At 34.5% G+C, this 18,978-nt stretch overlaps 1 protein-coding gene across 2 annotated transcripts; it reads left to right on the top strand.

The window, feature by feature from the left end:
- The first annotated feature begins 40 nt into the window (after positions 1-40).
- On the top strand, positions 41-18,619 carry LOC125076900 (cytoplasmic dynein 1 light intermediate chain 2). Of its 2 annotated transcripts, none has more exons than XM_047688634.1 (9): positions 41-201; positions 430-620; positions 1,842-2,045; positions 12,189-12,400; positions 13,056-13,285; positions 13,990-14,101; positions 15,449-15,589; positions 16,094-16,241; positions 16,851-18,619. In XM_047688634.1, the coding sequence occupies exons 1-9, from the start codon at positions 128-130 to the stop codon at positions 16,889-16,891; spliced, it is 1,353 nt and encodes a 450-aa protein (XP_047544590.1). In that variant the 5' UTR covers positions 41-127; the 3' UTR covers positions 16,892-18,619. The 2 variants fall into 2 exon arrangements, with proteins under 2 accessions (XP_047544590.1, XP_047544589.1); XM_047688633.1 differs by having other exon boundaries at positions 16,094-16,331; positions 16,827-18,619.
- The last annotated feature ends 359 nt before the right edge of the window (positions 18,620-18,978 follow it).

The raw sequence follows: 18,978 nt of genomic DNA, 5'->3' as shown, positions 1-18,978 counted from the left end.
GACAACAATTATTGAACATGAGTTTTCTCAGTCTGTGCTCTGTCTGTGAGAGTGACGTATGAACAGCCGAAACGAAAACGAAAGAAAAGCCTCTTGTGCCGTTGTTATCTTCTATCATTTCTGAAGAATGGAGACAAACGGCCAGGCTAATGGGGTTAAATCTAAAAAGAAAGAGAACGGCGATGGGAAAGATAACTTGTGGTAATTGTTCACTGTTCATTTACGGATTACATACAGCATCCATATAGGGTATCCAATGTGTCACACCTACGTGATGTCAAAGACTCGTACCTGAGAAATATGTGACCTAGCTGCGACGTCTTGCCTTTGTTTGTGATAAAGTAGTAGAATGAAACTTCATTTCACTTGCCGATGCAAGAGACTCGACTGTGTCTGAAATATTTCGCCACATACGAATTCTGTTTACAGGTCAGCTATATTAGAGGAAGTTCAGAACCAAGGTAACACGAAGCTGCCCTCCAACAAGAATGTGCTAGTTCTGGGCGACAATGAGACTGGTAAAACCACACTCATAGCTAAATTACAAGGAGTAGAGGATCCCAAGAAGGGATCAGCTCTCGAATATGCTTATATAGATGTTAGAGATGAATACCGTGATGGTAAGTTAAACTGACACTGAGCTCAATATATTAAGTGCAAATATATAGTATTTTCTATTATTTACTTTCAGTATGTTTAATTTGCACCAAACTTCAGTTATTTGATAACAATCACATTTGGCTCATTGAGTTTACAATGAATAATTAATTTAAGCTGTAATATATAACAAGTTATGATAATTATATCATTGATTTTTATCTAATGATGAGTCATAGACAATTTATTCTTTGAATAATTTTTATATATAAATAAATGTTTTCAAATGCATATTTATAAATTTTTTGATGTTTATAACTTTAATATAAAAAATTCAACCAATTGGATTAATGTCATCTTATTGGCATTCTTGTTTAATACCTTTAATACTAGCTTATTTTATGTTATAATATATTTAACTCAGTATACTATATATTTTATTACCTATTGCATCTGTATCTTTTACCTGAATAATCTCTTCAATATATAAATATTTAATATTTAATGTGTAATTAATTTAAGTTTAATAATTTAATAGCACTAAATATTTTGTATGTAAATAAATTTACAATAACATGAAACTCATATAAACTCTGAATTAATCTGAAACTTATACATGTTTTTCATTAGGATTTAATACATCTTAGCATTATTTATTTAGTGTAAAAAATCTATTTTTCAAGTATTACTTATTTACTTTCATCCTCGCTTATTGTTGCCACACTACCAGATTCCCTAAATATATAGAGACATGCTGTAGTACATATACAAATAGTATGTTTACTACGTAATGTAAAGTTTAATTTATAGCAATATCTATTAAATAATTTAAATTCGATTCATGAATCTTCAATTTAATTCCAAATTATTATCACATAGATAACTAACTAGATCAGATCACCATATAGATAACTTTATAAAAAGTAATTAAATCACAGTCTTAATTAAATATGAAATATAAATCACTTACGTAATTGATGTTATATTTTTTAGTGTAAATACCATGTTTTTGAATTTGCTATAGAATTGTTTTCCCCTAAGATTTGATCTATTAATTTACAATAAAGATAATTTTTCAAATTTTGAGTTCTCTCTATATTTTACTGAGATTATGAAATATATTTATGCATGAAGATGTCAAAGTACTTTTATATGAAATACTTACATTTTGATCATCTGTGTTTTAACAGTATGTTTAATGATTAAACTAATGTCTTGTCCATTGTAAAAGTATCTTCTTGCAGACCACACACGGCTCAGTGTATGGGTACTCGATGGGGATCCAGGACATACGAATCTCCTCAAATTCGCCTTGAATGAGGAGACATTCCCACACACACTGGTCCTATTAACAGTGGCCATGACAACACCATGGGGTGTCCTCGACCAACTACAAAGCTGGGCATCAGTACTCGGTGATCATATAGACAAATTGGATCTCACACCTGGTAAGTTATTCAGATACTTAAACTTAAAATTTTGTCTTTTGTAAATAAGTAACTTGTGTTTTTTATAACAGATTTAAATCATTTTATAAAGAGAAATACATACAAATAATGTCTTAAGTTCAAAATTTACTGTATAATTTTTTTTATGTGCATTTAATATTATTCATTGAATGCCATTAAGTCGGAACATGGTTTTTCGCAAATTTATGTTAAATTGCAAATTATTTGAAATTGTTGGTTTCATTGTGTTACATCAATTAATATCATGCAATAAGTAAGATCAATGATAAAAGTTCTATTCAACTTGGTGATTAATCTAGGGTTGGTACGGTAAAATTTTAATCATAGCAAACATACATTTTACGTAACTCCATTCAGCTTAAAAATGAAATACTATTTTTTTACTTTTCTTTATGTATTCATTTTATATTTGTCTTTAAACTATCATAACTGACACTGAAAAAACTTCGCATACGAAATAAGGAATCTATGTATTATATTAGCACTGTATTAAAAAAAAAAATTATAACATTTCTTTTATATTTAATTAGAAACGTGTGAAAAGAGGCTTTCAATTATATTCATTTTAAACTTATCAAAGATATTTTAATTAAAACTTAATAAAGAAAGCCGAGGAAATTTAAATTTTCAATGTTAAATAAAAAAAAAATTCATAATATTAACACTGTACGACTTTCCTACGTAGATGTTATATACCAGAAATCTGGACGCGAATTTATAAACGAACTCTACAAAATTTCAACTAAATGTGGTGGCGAGTGTAGGTGACGCGTACGTAGCAAATAAATAAACATTAAGTCATTTGAATAAGTTTGTCTTGTTAAAACAAAATGCGTGTGATAAATGTTGAAAAATACTTGAATACAACTGACAATTATATAAATTCTATTAATATGGCAGTGTTATCATTGCCTGTATAGTGTATCTGTGCACGACAAGAGTCAACGATGAATTCTAATTGGATTCTAGTTGTTGTACTTTTATGATACAAGCTAGTGTACATAAGAAGTTTCTTGCAGGCAATTTACGAAAAAAATTATATATAAATGAAAGTAAATCTGGGTCAATGACTTTACAAAAAAATATGTATTCCAATATTCCGGTCGTATTTTAAATCTATGCAAAAAACTGCGTATAATTGGTTTCAAATCAAATTAAAATCAGTAATAATGAACGTTAATACAAAACGTTTATTAAAACATAAAAAGATACTGTGAAGAAAAAAAGTCGTGTCCATTTTTTCTTTAACTTTAGGGTTTATTAGAGTTTTATGCATTCGCCATAATCAAATTAATATCTATAGTAATAGTCGTAGATACAAAACGTTATACAAATATACTGTAAATAAATCTTGTCAACTTTTTTATTTATTTGAGATCTGCACTGTGTTGAAACAACAAGTGCGTTAAGCTTTGACATAACGCACGGAATTTTAAGTTCAAAGTTGTGTTTATTTCTTGACGTGACTCACGTGTTACGTCAGTGTCGCGTAATATTTAATCAATGCGATGATCAAATGTAACTGGTTTTACTATACGGCTCCGTTGGCTTATTTCTCTTATAAACGTTATGACCGCGTTCCTAATTTTTGTTTTGATAATTTATGAATGAAGATGAGCCACGAGACAATTATTATTGTTGATATAATAAAATTAATTGTGAGACGATGTCAGACATCAGAAGAGATCAAGGTATTTTTATTGGTAACAACGGTATTAATATTATTATATAATATTTTTTTAACTTTAATGAAAATATTTAGTTAATTTAAAAATAAATATTTTCATTAAGGTAAAAATGATTATCTTTCCAGTTTAAACAGTTTACTGCTACTGAAAAAATCTGGATATTTAACGCTTACGCAGTCTGTGATTCTTACAGGGTTATTAGTAAGAAAATTATAATATTACTAGCACTGTGATCAACTTTAGAACATCACTGATTATTAAATTTTGTAATAAGGATGCAAGAAAGAGAGGGGATCATAAGAATCAGCACCTGTCTTGATACAGGTGTTATTTTAAATTCTCGTAGTGGTCCTCGCGATGTTATTTTGATATACCTATGTGTCTGCCTCGTTTGTCTATTGGATAAGTATATGTTTAGAGCGGGTTGAAGAGGTTCGAGGCGAAAAAATATATTGATTTCCGTCGATACATTTTCACTAACAGCTATTTGCGGTCCCATCGGTACAACACACATAATAGTAGTGCGACTGGTGTGTCTTGAGGTTGGTTGCCATTGACTTAATCGCTCAGAAGGGCATTATGTGTGTGTGTTAATCTATATTAATGTTATAAATGCGAAAGTAACCCTGTCCATTGCTCTCTCACGGCCAGATCACTGAAGTGAATTTGATGAAATTTGGTATGAAGTAAACTTAAATTCCTAAAACGCGAAGCCGCGGGCGACAACTAGTATAAAATATTTCCGAGAATATCTGATGATAATTTATTTTAATTAAAAATATAAAAGTGATAAATAGGCTGTTTATGTGATAAAATGAGTTTCACCGCACTAACAATAGCAGTCGTAATTTCTTCGAGACGAACGGAGATCAAATTGAATGAGTATTGATGTTTTTGTTACGTTCCATTGATTATAATTGAATTTATATGTTATGTTAGCTTATTGTGAATGAAGTTTACGACTGCAGTCCGATTCTAGTGGAAATTATTACTGAAACGTTTATTTGTTTATTTTCTTGAACTGTTTCCTTGAGAAACATTTTATTATATATACTAATATTATTAATGCGAAAGTGAATCTGTCTGTCTGTTACGCTTTGACGGTCAAATCACTTAATCGAATTTGATGAAATTTACTATAAAGCCAACTTGAACTCTAAGGAAGGATATGAGATATTTTTTATACTTAACACCTGAGGACCAACCCCTAAAACGCGAACGTTCTGTGTGTGTGTTTTTTCAAAAATGGAAATCAGAATTCAGTAGATTTATATTAGATTATAATTATTAAGATTATTATATCTTATGGTGATATTTTTTGGCATTCTATAAATTAGTATAATGCCGGTTGCCGGTACCTATGACAATTACCGGTACCGGACCGGAACCGGTCTTCTGAGGTCATTTTTCACGACACGACACACTTCATAAGTAACTAAGCCATAGTTACTTACATAACATACATAAGTAATGATAAATTATTTTCATAATAATAATTAGGGAAATAAAGCAAGTGACTTCGAATTCAGAGTACATACTTTGTAGTTCACAATGAAAAAACATAATATAGATTTTTTTTTGAGAATATAGGAATATGAGCCACTTGATGGTAAGCGGTCGCCAATACCATTGGCGCAGTAAGAAATTTTAACGATTCCTTACATCGCCGACTTTGGGAACTGCCTCACTGGCTTATTCATCCTTCAAACCGGAACACAACAGTCGTAGGTATTGCTGCTTTGCGTCAGAATATATGACGAGTGGGTGCTACTTACCCAGACGGGCTTGCACAAAGCCATACCACCAAATAAATACATTCATAGTTAACGCTTTTAACAATGTATACGTATGTGTAGATCGTTTTTACTATGAAAGCATAATAAATGACTAAGATCTCTTCAGTTTAGTCATGAATGTTATTTATTAGTCATTATTTATGCGACGTAAATCATTTGAAATTCGCTTTAACAGAATAACGAATATTACATGAATTATATCGTCATATAATTAATTATCGCGACCAGTTAGAACGCTTGCAACATAACCGATGTTTCCTGATTCAAACCCAGGCCAGAGCTACTGAATTATCACGTGCTTAATTTGTGTTTATAAATCATCTCGTGAAACCTAAATGTGCCTAACTTCAACGAAATTCAGCCACATTTGTATTCTACCAACCCGCATTGGAGCAGCGTGGTGGAATATGCTCCAAACCTTTTCAAAGGGAGAGGCCTTAGAACGCGTATATCTTAACCGATGATTTCGTGTTCAAACTCAGGCAAGCTCCAGTGAATTTCCATGTGCTTCATTCGTGTTTATAATTCAATTCGTGCCCGACGGTGAAGGAAAAAGTCGTGCAATCGTGCATCGTGAGGAATGTGCATGTGTCTTCAATGAAGTTCTGCCACATGTGTATTCATAAATCCGTATTGGAGCAGCATATTGGCCTTAGCGCGACTGTGGGATTTACAGGCTGATACTTTATTTTCTTCTTTGAGAACTAGGGTTAAAAAAAAAGAGAGGCTCGGTTCGATTTGAACTTATTTCACAGAATAAATATTTTAAGAGACTGTCGCTGAAAATATTAAATTGAGAATCAATTGAGTTCAATGAAGTAGGTAAGTATTACTGGCCAGTAGTATTCAATTATTTTATAGTAAAACACATAGAATACAATTTACAAGAGATTAAGTTTTGCCTTCATCAAATCACTTGATAATCCAACGAGAACTGAAACAAAATAGCATTTAACGAACAACGTGTTTCCCCAAACTATCGATTAATCGTTTTATAGAACCGACTGTATAAGGGTTAATCTGTATGGCTTCATGTAGATCTACACGAGTATCGTGTTATTAAAGTGAAATATTATTTGTCTAGTTTTTTTTCTACATGCTGTATACAGGGCTTATCACTTACGCTACCGACAAATGACAATATTTCTGTTCCGGTACGACGTCGCAGTGAGCCAGTGTAATTACAGGGACTAGGTAATTTAAGTGCACCGGAACGAAGCGTTTTGATAATATCTGCGAACAAACGTCCCCGTTTCTTACCTATTCTGGTAATAAAGAAAATATTAGTGGTTTACTTGATATGGATACATATTACGAGCAATTAGTATAACAAGACTTAGATAACCAATACAGTCGATGTAAATCGTATTTTTATGATGAAGTAGTGTAATGTATCCAATTTATATCATAACAAACTTAAATCAAGTTCATCTGAGCAGTCGATATCTTGAAACTAATTCCATCCATATACTGTATACCATTTGGTAGATTTTGAATATATTCCGGTGGAATTCGGTGATTCTGTAAGAATTCACTTCGTATCGCATTCGTGAAATGTTAAGAACCGAGTTACGGTGATGTGCAATTTTGATATGTGTATATTTATAATTATTATAGTCAAAATCGCATTCGCGCTCGTATTCTGCGTTGATTTTCGAGATACTTCTTATGGAATAATTATTTATTAGTATAGATATCGTTAGTCCAACATATTACTTGACGATATGAATTCTGTGTTAAATTAAGCAGCCTTCACTGCAAGGCTTCTTCTAAAGATAATTCGATGACATATTTCAACTTGTTGGTCATATCCTCCCCTCAAAAAACGTGGTAAAATTGCGATATACTTATTATGTTTTTAAGTATGTCTTCATTTTGCTGGATTGTTCCTCAACTTGCTAATATCTATAGTAATATTAGATATAACTATTTAAAGGCTTTGTTCCTTAACGCCAATATGGCCCAGTGGATCAAAGGTAGAATTAAGCGCAGGCAAGCGTCACTGTGTTTTTGTGTGCTTTTTTGTTTTCATTATTCATTAAGAAGTATTTGGGGAAGCTGTATCTCCTGTGTGCTCTCTTTTATCCATTGGTCGCGGCGAGACTTTCGCTCTATCAATTACGTGCAAAATAATTAATAATTTATTACTTGCAAGTTGTCTTCCGCGGCTTTATTCGTGTTTAAAAGCTTTGTCGTCAGATGTTAGCCAGAAAAAAGTTGGGCTACAGACAACAAAAAATCAAGTATCTCTCTCTGTCTGTTTTGTTTTTGTTTGTTTGACTTTTATCTTTTGGCTAAATTTTATGCCTAGCGCCTGACGACCTACCACTAAAATGGAACCGAAGCTGCGGGCGATAGTTCTAAATAAAGATGCTCATTCAGAGCATTCGGGTGTGTGGTGGGAAAGTTAATAAAAAGAGACTTTAAGAATATGTAGTAACAGACCCACAGCCTCATTTTAGCAGTTATAATATCAGTATAGATTTATTCGTTAATGATTTAACCTCCGTGTCTTTCCAAAAACTAGAAGTGACATTTATTAAAATAAGCCCAAGTCAAGAAACTTATTATTCTATACAAAATGTAAAAAATAAATCTTCAATCAAAAAATCTTTGGATTAGAGTTGACTTGCGAAGATTAGTGTATATCTCATATATTTTTAAAAGATTTTAATCACATCAAGCTTATTTATTTTAAATGTATAGGTAAGTAAATTCTTTATGCACCGCACAATGACACCACGCGATGCTATTCGTGTAATTTTATTCGTGAAAGTGCAGTAGACTGTAAAAATTCTTACACCTATCTCTAAAAATTGTAAAGTATGTCAATTTCAGTTCGCGTTATCATAATTTTGTTTTAAATTTTCTCAGAGAACTTTACAGCTAGTTTGCGAAAGAGTCGTTTTTTTTGTTAAATAATTACATCTTGTATGTAAATGACTTTACATTGTTATGGCAAAAGTTGTTAGTCTATTTGTTATGAGTAATCAAGTGTATGTAATAGTTATATTATTTATTATGTAAATTTATGTAATTGGCGTAAATAAGGTGAATATTTTAGCAATTATTTAAAACTATTCAATTGAAAAAATTATATCCTTTAGTAAAATATACTGGATAACCTCTTGGTTTCGCTTGGCTGATTTAAAAATATATACTGGATAGCTCCACTACCCATCTCCGATTAAATTCTGCTACATATTAATCCAATTGACTTAATCATAATCTTTTTGAATCAGAGTATTGAATGTTTATACTTGATAAATAGTATAATATATACTAACATATAAAAAAAAATATCAGAATCTCTACTTTACTTGAATAACTAACAAACTGCCCCTGAAAATCGGGTTACCTCCTCAACATCTAGACGAGTAATTTGTTCCGTTACAACTAGTTAGGTTTTTTTTTATATTAAGGGTAATAACCAACTTTTCACGATATAAGTAGGCGGCCGAAATGGGCCACCTAATGGTAAGTGGTCACCACCGCCTATAGACAATGCCACTGTAATAGTTACCATTCCTTACATCGCCAATGCGCCATCAACTTTGGAAACTAAGATGTTATGTCCCTTGTGCCTGTAGTTACACTGGCTTACTCCAATTACATCGGAACTCAACAATACTGAGTACTGCTGTTTGGTGGTAGAATATCTGATGAGTGGGTGATACCTACACAGACGAATATTTGCCATCAACTTCCCTATGTATTAAAAATAGATCAGAACGATTCCTAATAATAAACATACTAGCTGCCCTTTCTGACTTCGTCTGGGTGACATAAAAAAACATTTACTTGCCGTTCGCATTGCGGCGCTGCCAAGCCCATCCAAAATCATCCATACCTACAAAAAAACACACAATAAAATTAATTTAAACCGATTTTCTTAGAGGACGAGTTCAACTAGTTTTCACCGGCCTACCTTTAGGGGGCGGCAATACGTTATATGTATAAAAAGTAAGCCTGTTCTTCCTTGTGGTTCAAGCTTGCTTCGTACAGAATTTCATCAAATTCGGGTCAGTGACAGCTGTGAAAGCACAGACAGACAAACAGATCTATCGCGTTTATAATATTTAAATAGATACAAATATATTAAAGTTCTCGCGGAGGCGTTCTATGAAAGGCGGGGCTTACCGTGCAGTATGGATTTTTCCATTCGATATTTTCATATGCGTCGTTAAGTTTTAAAATCGTATGAATGGTCTTGTTAGATTACATGTTTTTTTCAAAGTTCACTTAAACGTAATGCATGTTTCGTTAAAGCCGTGTAATTGAAATAACGCTGTCAATACCATAACTTCAGATAACTTACTAATACTAAAGTCCAAACCAAAGAAACCATAGTATTGCCAATATTTTAATCGTTTTACAAAATCATGTCCAAAAACGTTCTAACTCTGATGCATTTTTATTTTAAATGTAAAGGTATGATTGTGCCCCAAAATAACATTCCTTGGGAAAAAAACGATCGCCTTCTGACTTTTTCTTTATTGTATTGAAAAGTAGTCGTCTCCTGTTTTTTTGGGGTTCATCATCAGTCATCAGCAGCCTGTAAATTTCCCACTGCTGGGCTAAAGGCCTCCTCTCCCTTGAGGAGAAGGTTTGGAGCATATTCCACCACGCTGCTTCAATGCAGGTTGGTGGAATACACATGTGGCAGAATTTCGTTGAAATTAGACAGCAGGTTTCCTCACGATGTTTTCCTTCACCGCCGAGCACGAGATGAATTATAAAAACAAATTAAGCACATGAAAATACAGTGGTGCCTGCCTGGGTTTGAACCCGAAATCATCGGTTAAGATGAACGCGTTCTAACCACTGGGCCATCTCGGCTCTTTTTGGGGTTGGTGGTCAGGTTTTAGACAAAATTCAAGATTCAAGCTTGCTTCATACCAAATAACATCAAATTCAATTCATTAGTTTGGTCGTAAAAGAGCAACAGACAGACAGAGTTACTTTCGCATTTATAATATTAGTATAGATCGTTAACAATTACGAAATTTGACACGACAATACTTGTAAATAACTCTTCTCTGGTCGGTAATTTGCCTGTTCTGTAACACCGGATAATCTTACCTCATAAGTTGGACGCCAACGGGTCTACACAGAGACGTGCACATATTGATTTTATATAAAGTTGTATGAATGCGAGTTCCATCTTAAATAACCACCTTATTATTTTTTAGATATTAAAACTCATCACTATAAGGTATATGAACAAAAACTGCTTAAGTTAGATTATTTTAACTTCTTGCCTATATATGTAGCGGTTTCTTCGTGATCTATAGCGTCACACTCCGCTATATTTATTTTTTGAGATTTTAAATTATGGTAGACTACCTGGTGGTATGTGGTCACCACCGTCCATAGACTTTGTAACTGTAAGATATATCAACCATCTCTTCATCGTAAATGCTTCGAAATCTTTGGATACTAAGATGTAAATTACCTTGTGTCTATAGTAACTTGCTCACTCACACTTAAAACCGGAACACAATAATACTGTACTAAGTTGTATTTTGCGTTCGATTATGTGATGAGTGAGTAGTACCTACTACCCAGACGGGATAGCGCAAAGGCTTAACAAGTTTATTAAAGAACACTATACTGAATATTTTGTATTTAAGAAATTAATGATGCTTGCATTAAAAAAAATTTTCAATGCGAACTTTATTCAAGTAGGCTCATATAAGCACTTTTGAATCGTCATGTTACATTGTTTATTACATTTAAGGCTACTGATTATATTGGGACGAACCAACAAGAAACTCAGTAGTTACTCTTTTCTATCATTCCATTAAATTACAGAGTATGTTAATAATTTACTATTAAATATATAAACTGCCTAGAAATCGACAAGTACCAGGTCCACACTTTTATATGATTAATTTAATCCTGTATTGAGTAATGCCAGATTTATCAGGTTTTTTTGACATGAGCTTTGAATTTTTTAATACGCCATGTAAATAAGAACTGTGGAATCTCATTATAGAAACGAATACCTTGCCCCACGAACGTTGTATTAACTTTGCGAAGTCGGAAGGTGTTATTAGTTTATATGTCCTCCTCGTGTCTATAGAATGATTTGTCTCCGATTCCTTCAAAAGGATCTAAATTATTCTGAATATCTGTATTAATAATTTTGTGCAGGTCTACGATAGACCCGATCGAACCCTATCCACAATTATAGTATATAGTATTATAGTATAGTAAAAATTATGTTTTTTTTATAGTCGACAACATATATCCACTAAATTCGTATAATCGAGATATTTCTATAATAAATTCATAAAATTCAATGACATGACAGTTCAACGGGCGGCCATATTTGACGTTTACGGGTGTGTTCAGTCAAGTGTGTTCCAAATAATAATTTCGTGCAGGAGGGCTCGATAAAATACTTGTCCACAATAAATTATATATCGACGTTTAAGAAAAAAATTAATGTTGTATAAAATGTAAAGGATAAACCGTAATTGTTTAGTTATATTTATAGAGACTGCAGGTCTGTGTTACTTTCTTTTCATACATATTCATTTCAGCTCTATTACATCCTTTATGAAATAGTACATAGATAAAATCTGAGTAACAAGACTTAACCTAATCAAATCAATTGTTATTTATTATTTCAGAACAAAGTTTACAAAGTAAAAAACAGCAAGTTCAAAAGTGGCAGAGGTATACGGAACCGGGCGACGAACTCGAACCGACCGCTTCGTCGCCCATGAAACGTTCGTCGCGTAATCTCTCCGACGAATTGGAGAGTGACGATGAAGACAACCCGCTGCCGGAGGCCGTGCTCACCACCAACCTCGGACTGGACATCGTCGTTGTTGCTACAAAGGTTATATTACGATACGAATATTAACTGCCTCGTAGCTCTAGTCACTAATGGCAGGTTTTTATAGCAGAACCCAAAGATCAAGGTAAGTTATTGAGCTTTCTGTCAAGAACAAATCAAGAGCAGCTTGTAAGTTGGTAGTGTTACACTGTGTCTTAGTCTGTGTAGGGTTGCCATTATAAGAGTGAAGAAATATTATGCTCTATTATATCTTATGCTCAGCTCGCTAGCAATTTAGATTACATTACATTGCGTCCTCACTAGAATACTAACGTTTGAAATGACTTAGGTTCGAAATGTAAATTTTTGATAAAGTTTTTCCTTGCGCTACCCCATACTATGTTATAATAATATATAATATATAGGAGCTATTGCATCAAGTGTTGCCAGGTTCCGCCTTTGTTCAGTACGTCAGTTTGTTTCATTGCCATAGTTTAAAATTAAATAACTTAATTCCGTTCACAAATAAAAATGGTGCTTATAAATTGACAATATAATATACCCACCGAACGAATACGTAAAATCACATAGTTTTTAATTTATTTTATAGTGTCCTTGTACATATCAAAATGACAAATTTCATTGAACAGTACTTACAAGTAGTAATTGTTCCCAATGCTCTTATCGCGCCAATGACACTATATATTTACCCCCCCAGACTGACTACATGACGACTCTGGAGAAGGAACACGATTACCGCGACGAGCACTTCGACTTCATGCAGCAGTGGATCCGAAGGTTCTGCCTGCGGTACGGCGCCGCGCTGTTCTACACGAGCGCCAAGGAGGACAAGAACTGCGATCTGCTCTACAAGTACCTCACGCACCGGATATACGGCCTGCCCTTCCGGACGCCCGCGCTCATCGTCGAGAAGGACGCCGTCTTGATGTGAGTTACGACTCCACTGCGTAGGTCTACCACTACCACCCAAAACAGCAACGCTTGTGTCTCACCGTTCAGCTTTAAAGAGTGATTGATTTATAGGATTTGAAACTCTTAACTCTTTATTACCTTAACAATAATAAAAAAATATATGCTTTACATATTATCAACAATATTACTTGCTACCTACTTGACGATAAGGCTTCGAGCAAGCTCCTCTACTTAGGTACTACCAACTCATCATATATTGTACCGACAACAGTAATACTTAGTATTGTTGTTAGACGCAAGGTACATAACATCTTAATTCCCACGGTCATTGCCTCGATGGCGATGTAATGAATTGTTAAATTCTAACAGTGCCGATGTCTATGGACCATGGCTATCACTCACACACACACACCTTGAGATTTCATTTTAAATAAAATAAAAACAGTCTATATATACTAACAAAACAACAGAAGTTTATCCCATTTATATGGCAACATTGACCGAAGCAGCCATGGCTTTGAACATAGGCTATGTTCAAACTTCAATTGGTAAAATAAATAGTTTTGTAATACAGATGGCCTTTTTTAGACCTTATTTTTTCTAATCAACCCTATAGTAGAGTTGTAAATAAAAACCAGAGATCCGTCTTCATTAAATACATTTTAGCCAGTGTATGAAGTAATTAAGTATCATCAGTAATTAGTATCTGTTTGTTTCAGACCTGCTGGATGGGATAGTATGAAAAAAATTAGTATATTGTATGAAAATATGCAAACTTGTAAGCCGGACGATTACTACAGAGACGTTATCGTGCAGCCGGCCACGAGGAAGGTTAGTAATAGACAACTATCATAGATAAAAATGACATTACTTTAAAACGTATAGGATCCCTATAGTTGTATCATAACACTAGCGGTCGCCCGCGGCTTTGCCCGCGTAGATAACGGTTCATAATCAGTCTTCTAATATCCCTACTGCTGAGGCACGGTCACAATTGAAGAATTACTGCAACCGGCGCTTGGATCTATTGTGATAAACCTCAAATTCGTGATCACAACACCTCAGCCAGACCAACATCAGCCACGAATCTGATGAGGTTCTTAGGGTCGGAGGCCATTATGCCCTCTAAGGACCGGAGTGGCCGTTCTAGGTGTTTGGAGTGGCCGTTCTAGGTGTTTGGAGTGCCTCTTAAACACAACAGGGCAATCGAGCATGTGGATGTTATAGTTATTATACTCTTTTTCAGCTAGCATGGGTTCGGTGACAGCTGTCAACCACGTATTCTTTTTCAACGGACGGACGTGCAGCAGAATAATATTTTAATTTCGCCATAACTTAAAAACCAAACGTCCAATTTTAATCATTCAAAGACCAAATATTATCTACATAAACTTTTCTTAGTGATGAAATAATTTATTTTGATAAGGATTAGTAGCATGAGTAAAATAAACGGTTTTAATGTAGCCCAAAAAAAAATCAATTTTTTTAAATTAAAAAATGGTTGTTGTTCTTCACTCGACATAGATAGGTATAGTGTGTCGCGGACTTTTTTGTAGATATTAATGAGATCTACACTTAATTAGAACATTTTATAGTTCTATCTTTTATAGTTTAGGCATCATACGCAAAAAATCAACTTTTCTGGTAGTTTTTTTCCTTTTTTGTCCGAAAAACCCAAAATATGTTACGGAACCCTATTTTTTTTCAAAATAAAATTTAGCCTATGTTATGCGGGATTAATTTAGCTTTCGAATTGTGAAAGAATTTTTAAAATCGGTCCAGTAGTTCTTGTGCCTATTCATTACAACCAAACAAACAAACAAACAAAGTTTTCCTCTTTATAATATTAGTGTAGATTACCATATTTAAAATTAGGTAAACCAATAATGGTCGTGGAAAACAAAATTGCAGTCAATTTACACTTTTAAAAAAATAATAATAATAGCAGCGTCTCATTTTAAGGAATTACTAATATTCCTATTTGCCCCTCGTATTGAACTTGAAGCTTTGGAAGGAGTGGGTACGACAATAGCCCTAGGGGTCATGACCGAATCTTTACATTTAGCTATTTGACATCATTAGGAGACCGATGAAAGAGAATTCAATTAAAATTTCCACCCGTGACATTACTCAGTGGGTACCATCGCTCAACTAATAATCCGCACGGCGTGATTCCAGAGCGGCGGCCACCGAGAGGCGGAGGTGTCCGCGGAGGACGAGCAGGCGTTCCTGCAGCGGCAGCTGGCGGCGCTGCAGGCCGGCGCGCCCGCGCCGCGCGCCGACTCGCCGCTGCGGACCGCGCAGCGCACCACGGCGCAGGTCGGCTGAGCCCCTCGCCACCTCACTGCGACGCCAGACTGTCTCGTCTTCGTTGTGATACTACTCAATGACCTCCCTCGTTTCGTTGCTGACTCATAACTTGTGATCCGATTTCGACGTGTGATATTGCACGAGCTACTGTCACCAGTCATTGATAGTTACTATCAAAGAAATGACGAATACTCTCTTTCTCTCTATGGATAATATTAAGATGCCTGTCGTAAGATTTGCATTTAATTTAGCTTCCTAATTAAATAGACTATATATTTTTTTCTTTGAGAACATATTGCTATATTTATTTGATTTTATTCTATGAGATGCACACAAAACAAAAAAGAACTATTTCAATCTGTTTATGACGTCAAAGATAAAACTGGCAATTTTATAAATCTACGAGTAAATGAAACGAACTTGACGTTAACATTTAAAAACTATACATATAGAAAAGCATCCATAGTATATTTTCACAAGGAAAGTGTAAACGTAACCCGTCGTGGTGTCCAGCTGGACGGCGCGAAGATCGGCATGGGCCCCGGCACGCCGGGCAACGAGGGCGTGCTGGCCAACTTCTTCAACTCGCTGCTGTACAAGAAGACGGGCTCGCCCGGCGCGCGCGCGCCCGACGCGTCGCCCGCCGCCGCCGCCGCGCGCTCCGACGCCGCCGCCGAGCTCGACCGCCTCACGCGCGCCAAGCGCGCGCCTCCGCCGCTCGACCTCAACTCGTCCGACTGCTAGCGCGCAGGTGCGGACGCTTTTATTGTTTCCCTTTTTGTATTGTACAGCTTGTACAATACAAAAAGGGATTATAAATGACATTTAGCCTTATTCAGAGGAGTTTGAAGTTGATCCCAGGGAGGACAATTCGTAGGAGTTGGCATCACCGTTGCCTACAGGTCTCCACTCGGAGCACGAAATTTTACTTATTTTTGTATGAGTCCCGAGTCTCGGTCGACATCGTTTGTTGACGATGGCAACATAAGAAATAAAAATCATTTCTTAAACTCAGCGGTACGGTCAATAATAATTTGACTCTATCGGTGCCCGCTGAAGCATTTTCAAAACCCGTTTGGATATATTCCCCCTGCTATTCCAAACCTGCTTTGAGCAGTGACTAGTAATATACCATTTGCGTTAAAATGATTTTTTATTTTTATTTTAATTGCAGTAAAAACTACGGTAAATGTATGTAAAATATGAAATATTCTTTTAAAAAATAATGAATAATCTGTGATTCCAGGTACACTAGTTTAGCGGGCGTCCCCCGACGCTTGCGCACCGCGGCTCCGACCCCCTATATCATAACACACGCTGGCTTGTACGCGCCGCCCCGACGGCGACGGACCCCGTATTATTTATTCCGAGTGATACTTCGCTTTCGGTTCGCGGAACCTTCGAGATTCTCCCCTTCGTGACGTCACTCACGACAGCGGGATCGTGATCGGTCGGTTCGACTCGGGACCGACGTTTTTTATAGATATTCCAGCATTGTCAAATGTTTACGGTAAGGCTAACGGCAGTGTGATGTACTTTATAAAGGTATAATGTATTGTATGTTAAGGTAACGTTTACGAGGCATTTTTATACGTGCAAAGGAAAAAAAAACTCAGAGCAAAGAGTACTGTAGAAATGTCGTAGTTTAATTTCATTAACTTTCAGGCATAAAAACAAGAAAGACTAAATAAAGCTTTATCACGGTATGCAAAACTAATGACAGAAAAATATTGCTCATCACTTGAACCCATTTTCAGTTTACTCTTTATTCTGTGGTCGTTTCATTGACAATACCGGCAGCCCTCGAAAGGTAAAAATGCCTCAACAACGAATAGAAACGATTTATAATACATTTCCATATGCTACAGTGAATGAAACGAAAGTTATAATAATTTCCTATTCAGTAATTTTTTACATGTAATTTGTTCTATGATATTAAGTATTTATTTAGCTTATGTTTGAACTCTGATATGAATAAAGGAAATCGCCCGCGTCAATTGTCGGATGACACCTCCGATAGAGGCCGCGGCGGTTCGTTATTGTCATAAGTTGGTATATGTCAGCAATCGTTTTGAGATTATCGAGCGTTTTATATAGAATCAAATAGCATGCAATTATTTTAAAAATGAAATATTTATATCGATGATATTTCGATTCTATATAAAGAACTCATATCAATTTGTGATCTTCTATGAAGACTGGAAGTCATAGGAGAGTATGTTATGCACAATAAAGTCGATATTTGTACAAATCATCCGTGAGTAGTGGCAATAATGACAGGAAACTTCATTGTTCTGCAATGGAATATCGCTCATATTAACAAAATGTTTGGAATCAAATTGCCGTGACAGATTTTGAAGTTCAATTATTATCGCATACTACATGATTTTACCTGCTAACTAAATAGAACAAACGTCTTAATCATGCAAATTTTGTACCTTAATCTAATTACAGGCAATCAAAATTTCTTCAAAACTTAGGGATAACGGTTTTTATATGTATGCATTCTGCATTTTTTTTTTTAATTTAAAACTGATATACATATGTAGTGTAGCAGGTAAAACGCAGATCAGTGTGTATTTATTATTTTTCTCATAATTTCATTTTCAAAATGTTTTAACATTCATTTAACACAGCGCTGGATTCTGTACACTTGCGTGCAACACAAATTCATAGGCGATATAACAAAAAAAACTATAGGTACTTATTGCGAACATAGTGAATACGTTTATATTTAATGTGACTGAAAAAAAAAATTTGGCTTATGATTTATTTCTGTTGCATTTGAGTGGAACGAACTCTATCATTGAATTGTAATAGTGACCTTTCTGTGTCTTTTTGTAATGAAATTTATTTGTTTAAAATAAATCAACAAACTCGGTGTAATCGACTCGTGAGGTTTTTGTAATATTATTTATATGAAGCCTGTAATTTGTTTTTTTTTTTTTTTAATATTGGAGTATGTTCACGTTTGGTGCAATACAGAACATTCCAAACCTGGTTTGGTGCTTATTATTATAGTAAAATTATCGAATAACATTTGGAGTTTCATTTACTTTTCTTGCCCAATGCTCTCTTTTGTAACTGGTCATTTTATTTAAGCATCGAAGGTCACTATTAACATTCGAATTTATACTTAAGTACTATACGTTATCTGAAACTAACACTTAAAATATAAATAAACGTTACAATAGTACTTAAATTTCGATATATGAAAAAAACAAACAAAATTTGAGTATGTATATGTATGTATAAGGCGTGGCTTTTTAGTTTCCAATAATTCCTTTTTAAGTATTAACTTACACATTAATGAATAACTGTGTAATTTAATTTAATATAGAATAATTATCTTCTTTCTTTGGTTAACAAAAGCTTAATTGAAAGCACAATATGTTTTA

The sequence above is a fragment of the Vanessa atalanta genome, chromosome 3 (genome assembly GCF_905147765.1).
Source record: "Vanessa atalanta chromosome 3, ilVanAtal1.2, whole genome shotgun sequence".
Lineage (NCBI taxonomy): Eukaryota > Metazoa > Arthropoda > Insecta > Lepidoptera > Nymphalidae > Vanessa > Vanessa atalanta.
Note: the sequence above shows the minus strand (reverse complement) of the source record. Positions and strands in the feature narration are given on the sequence as shown.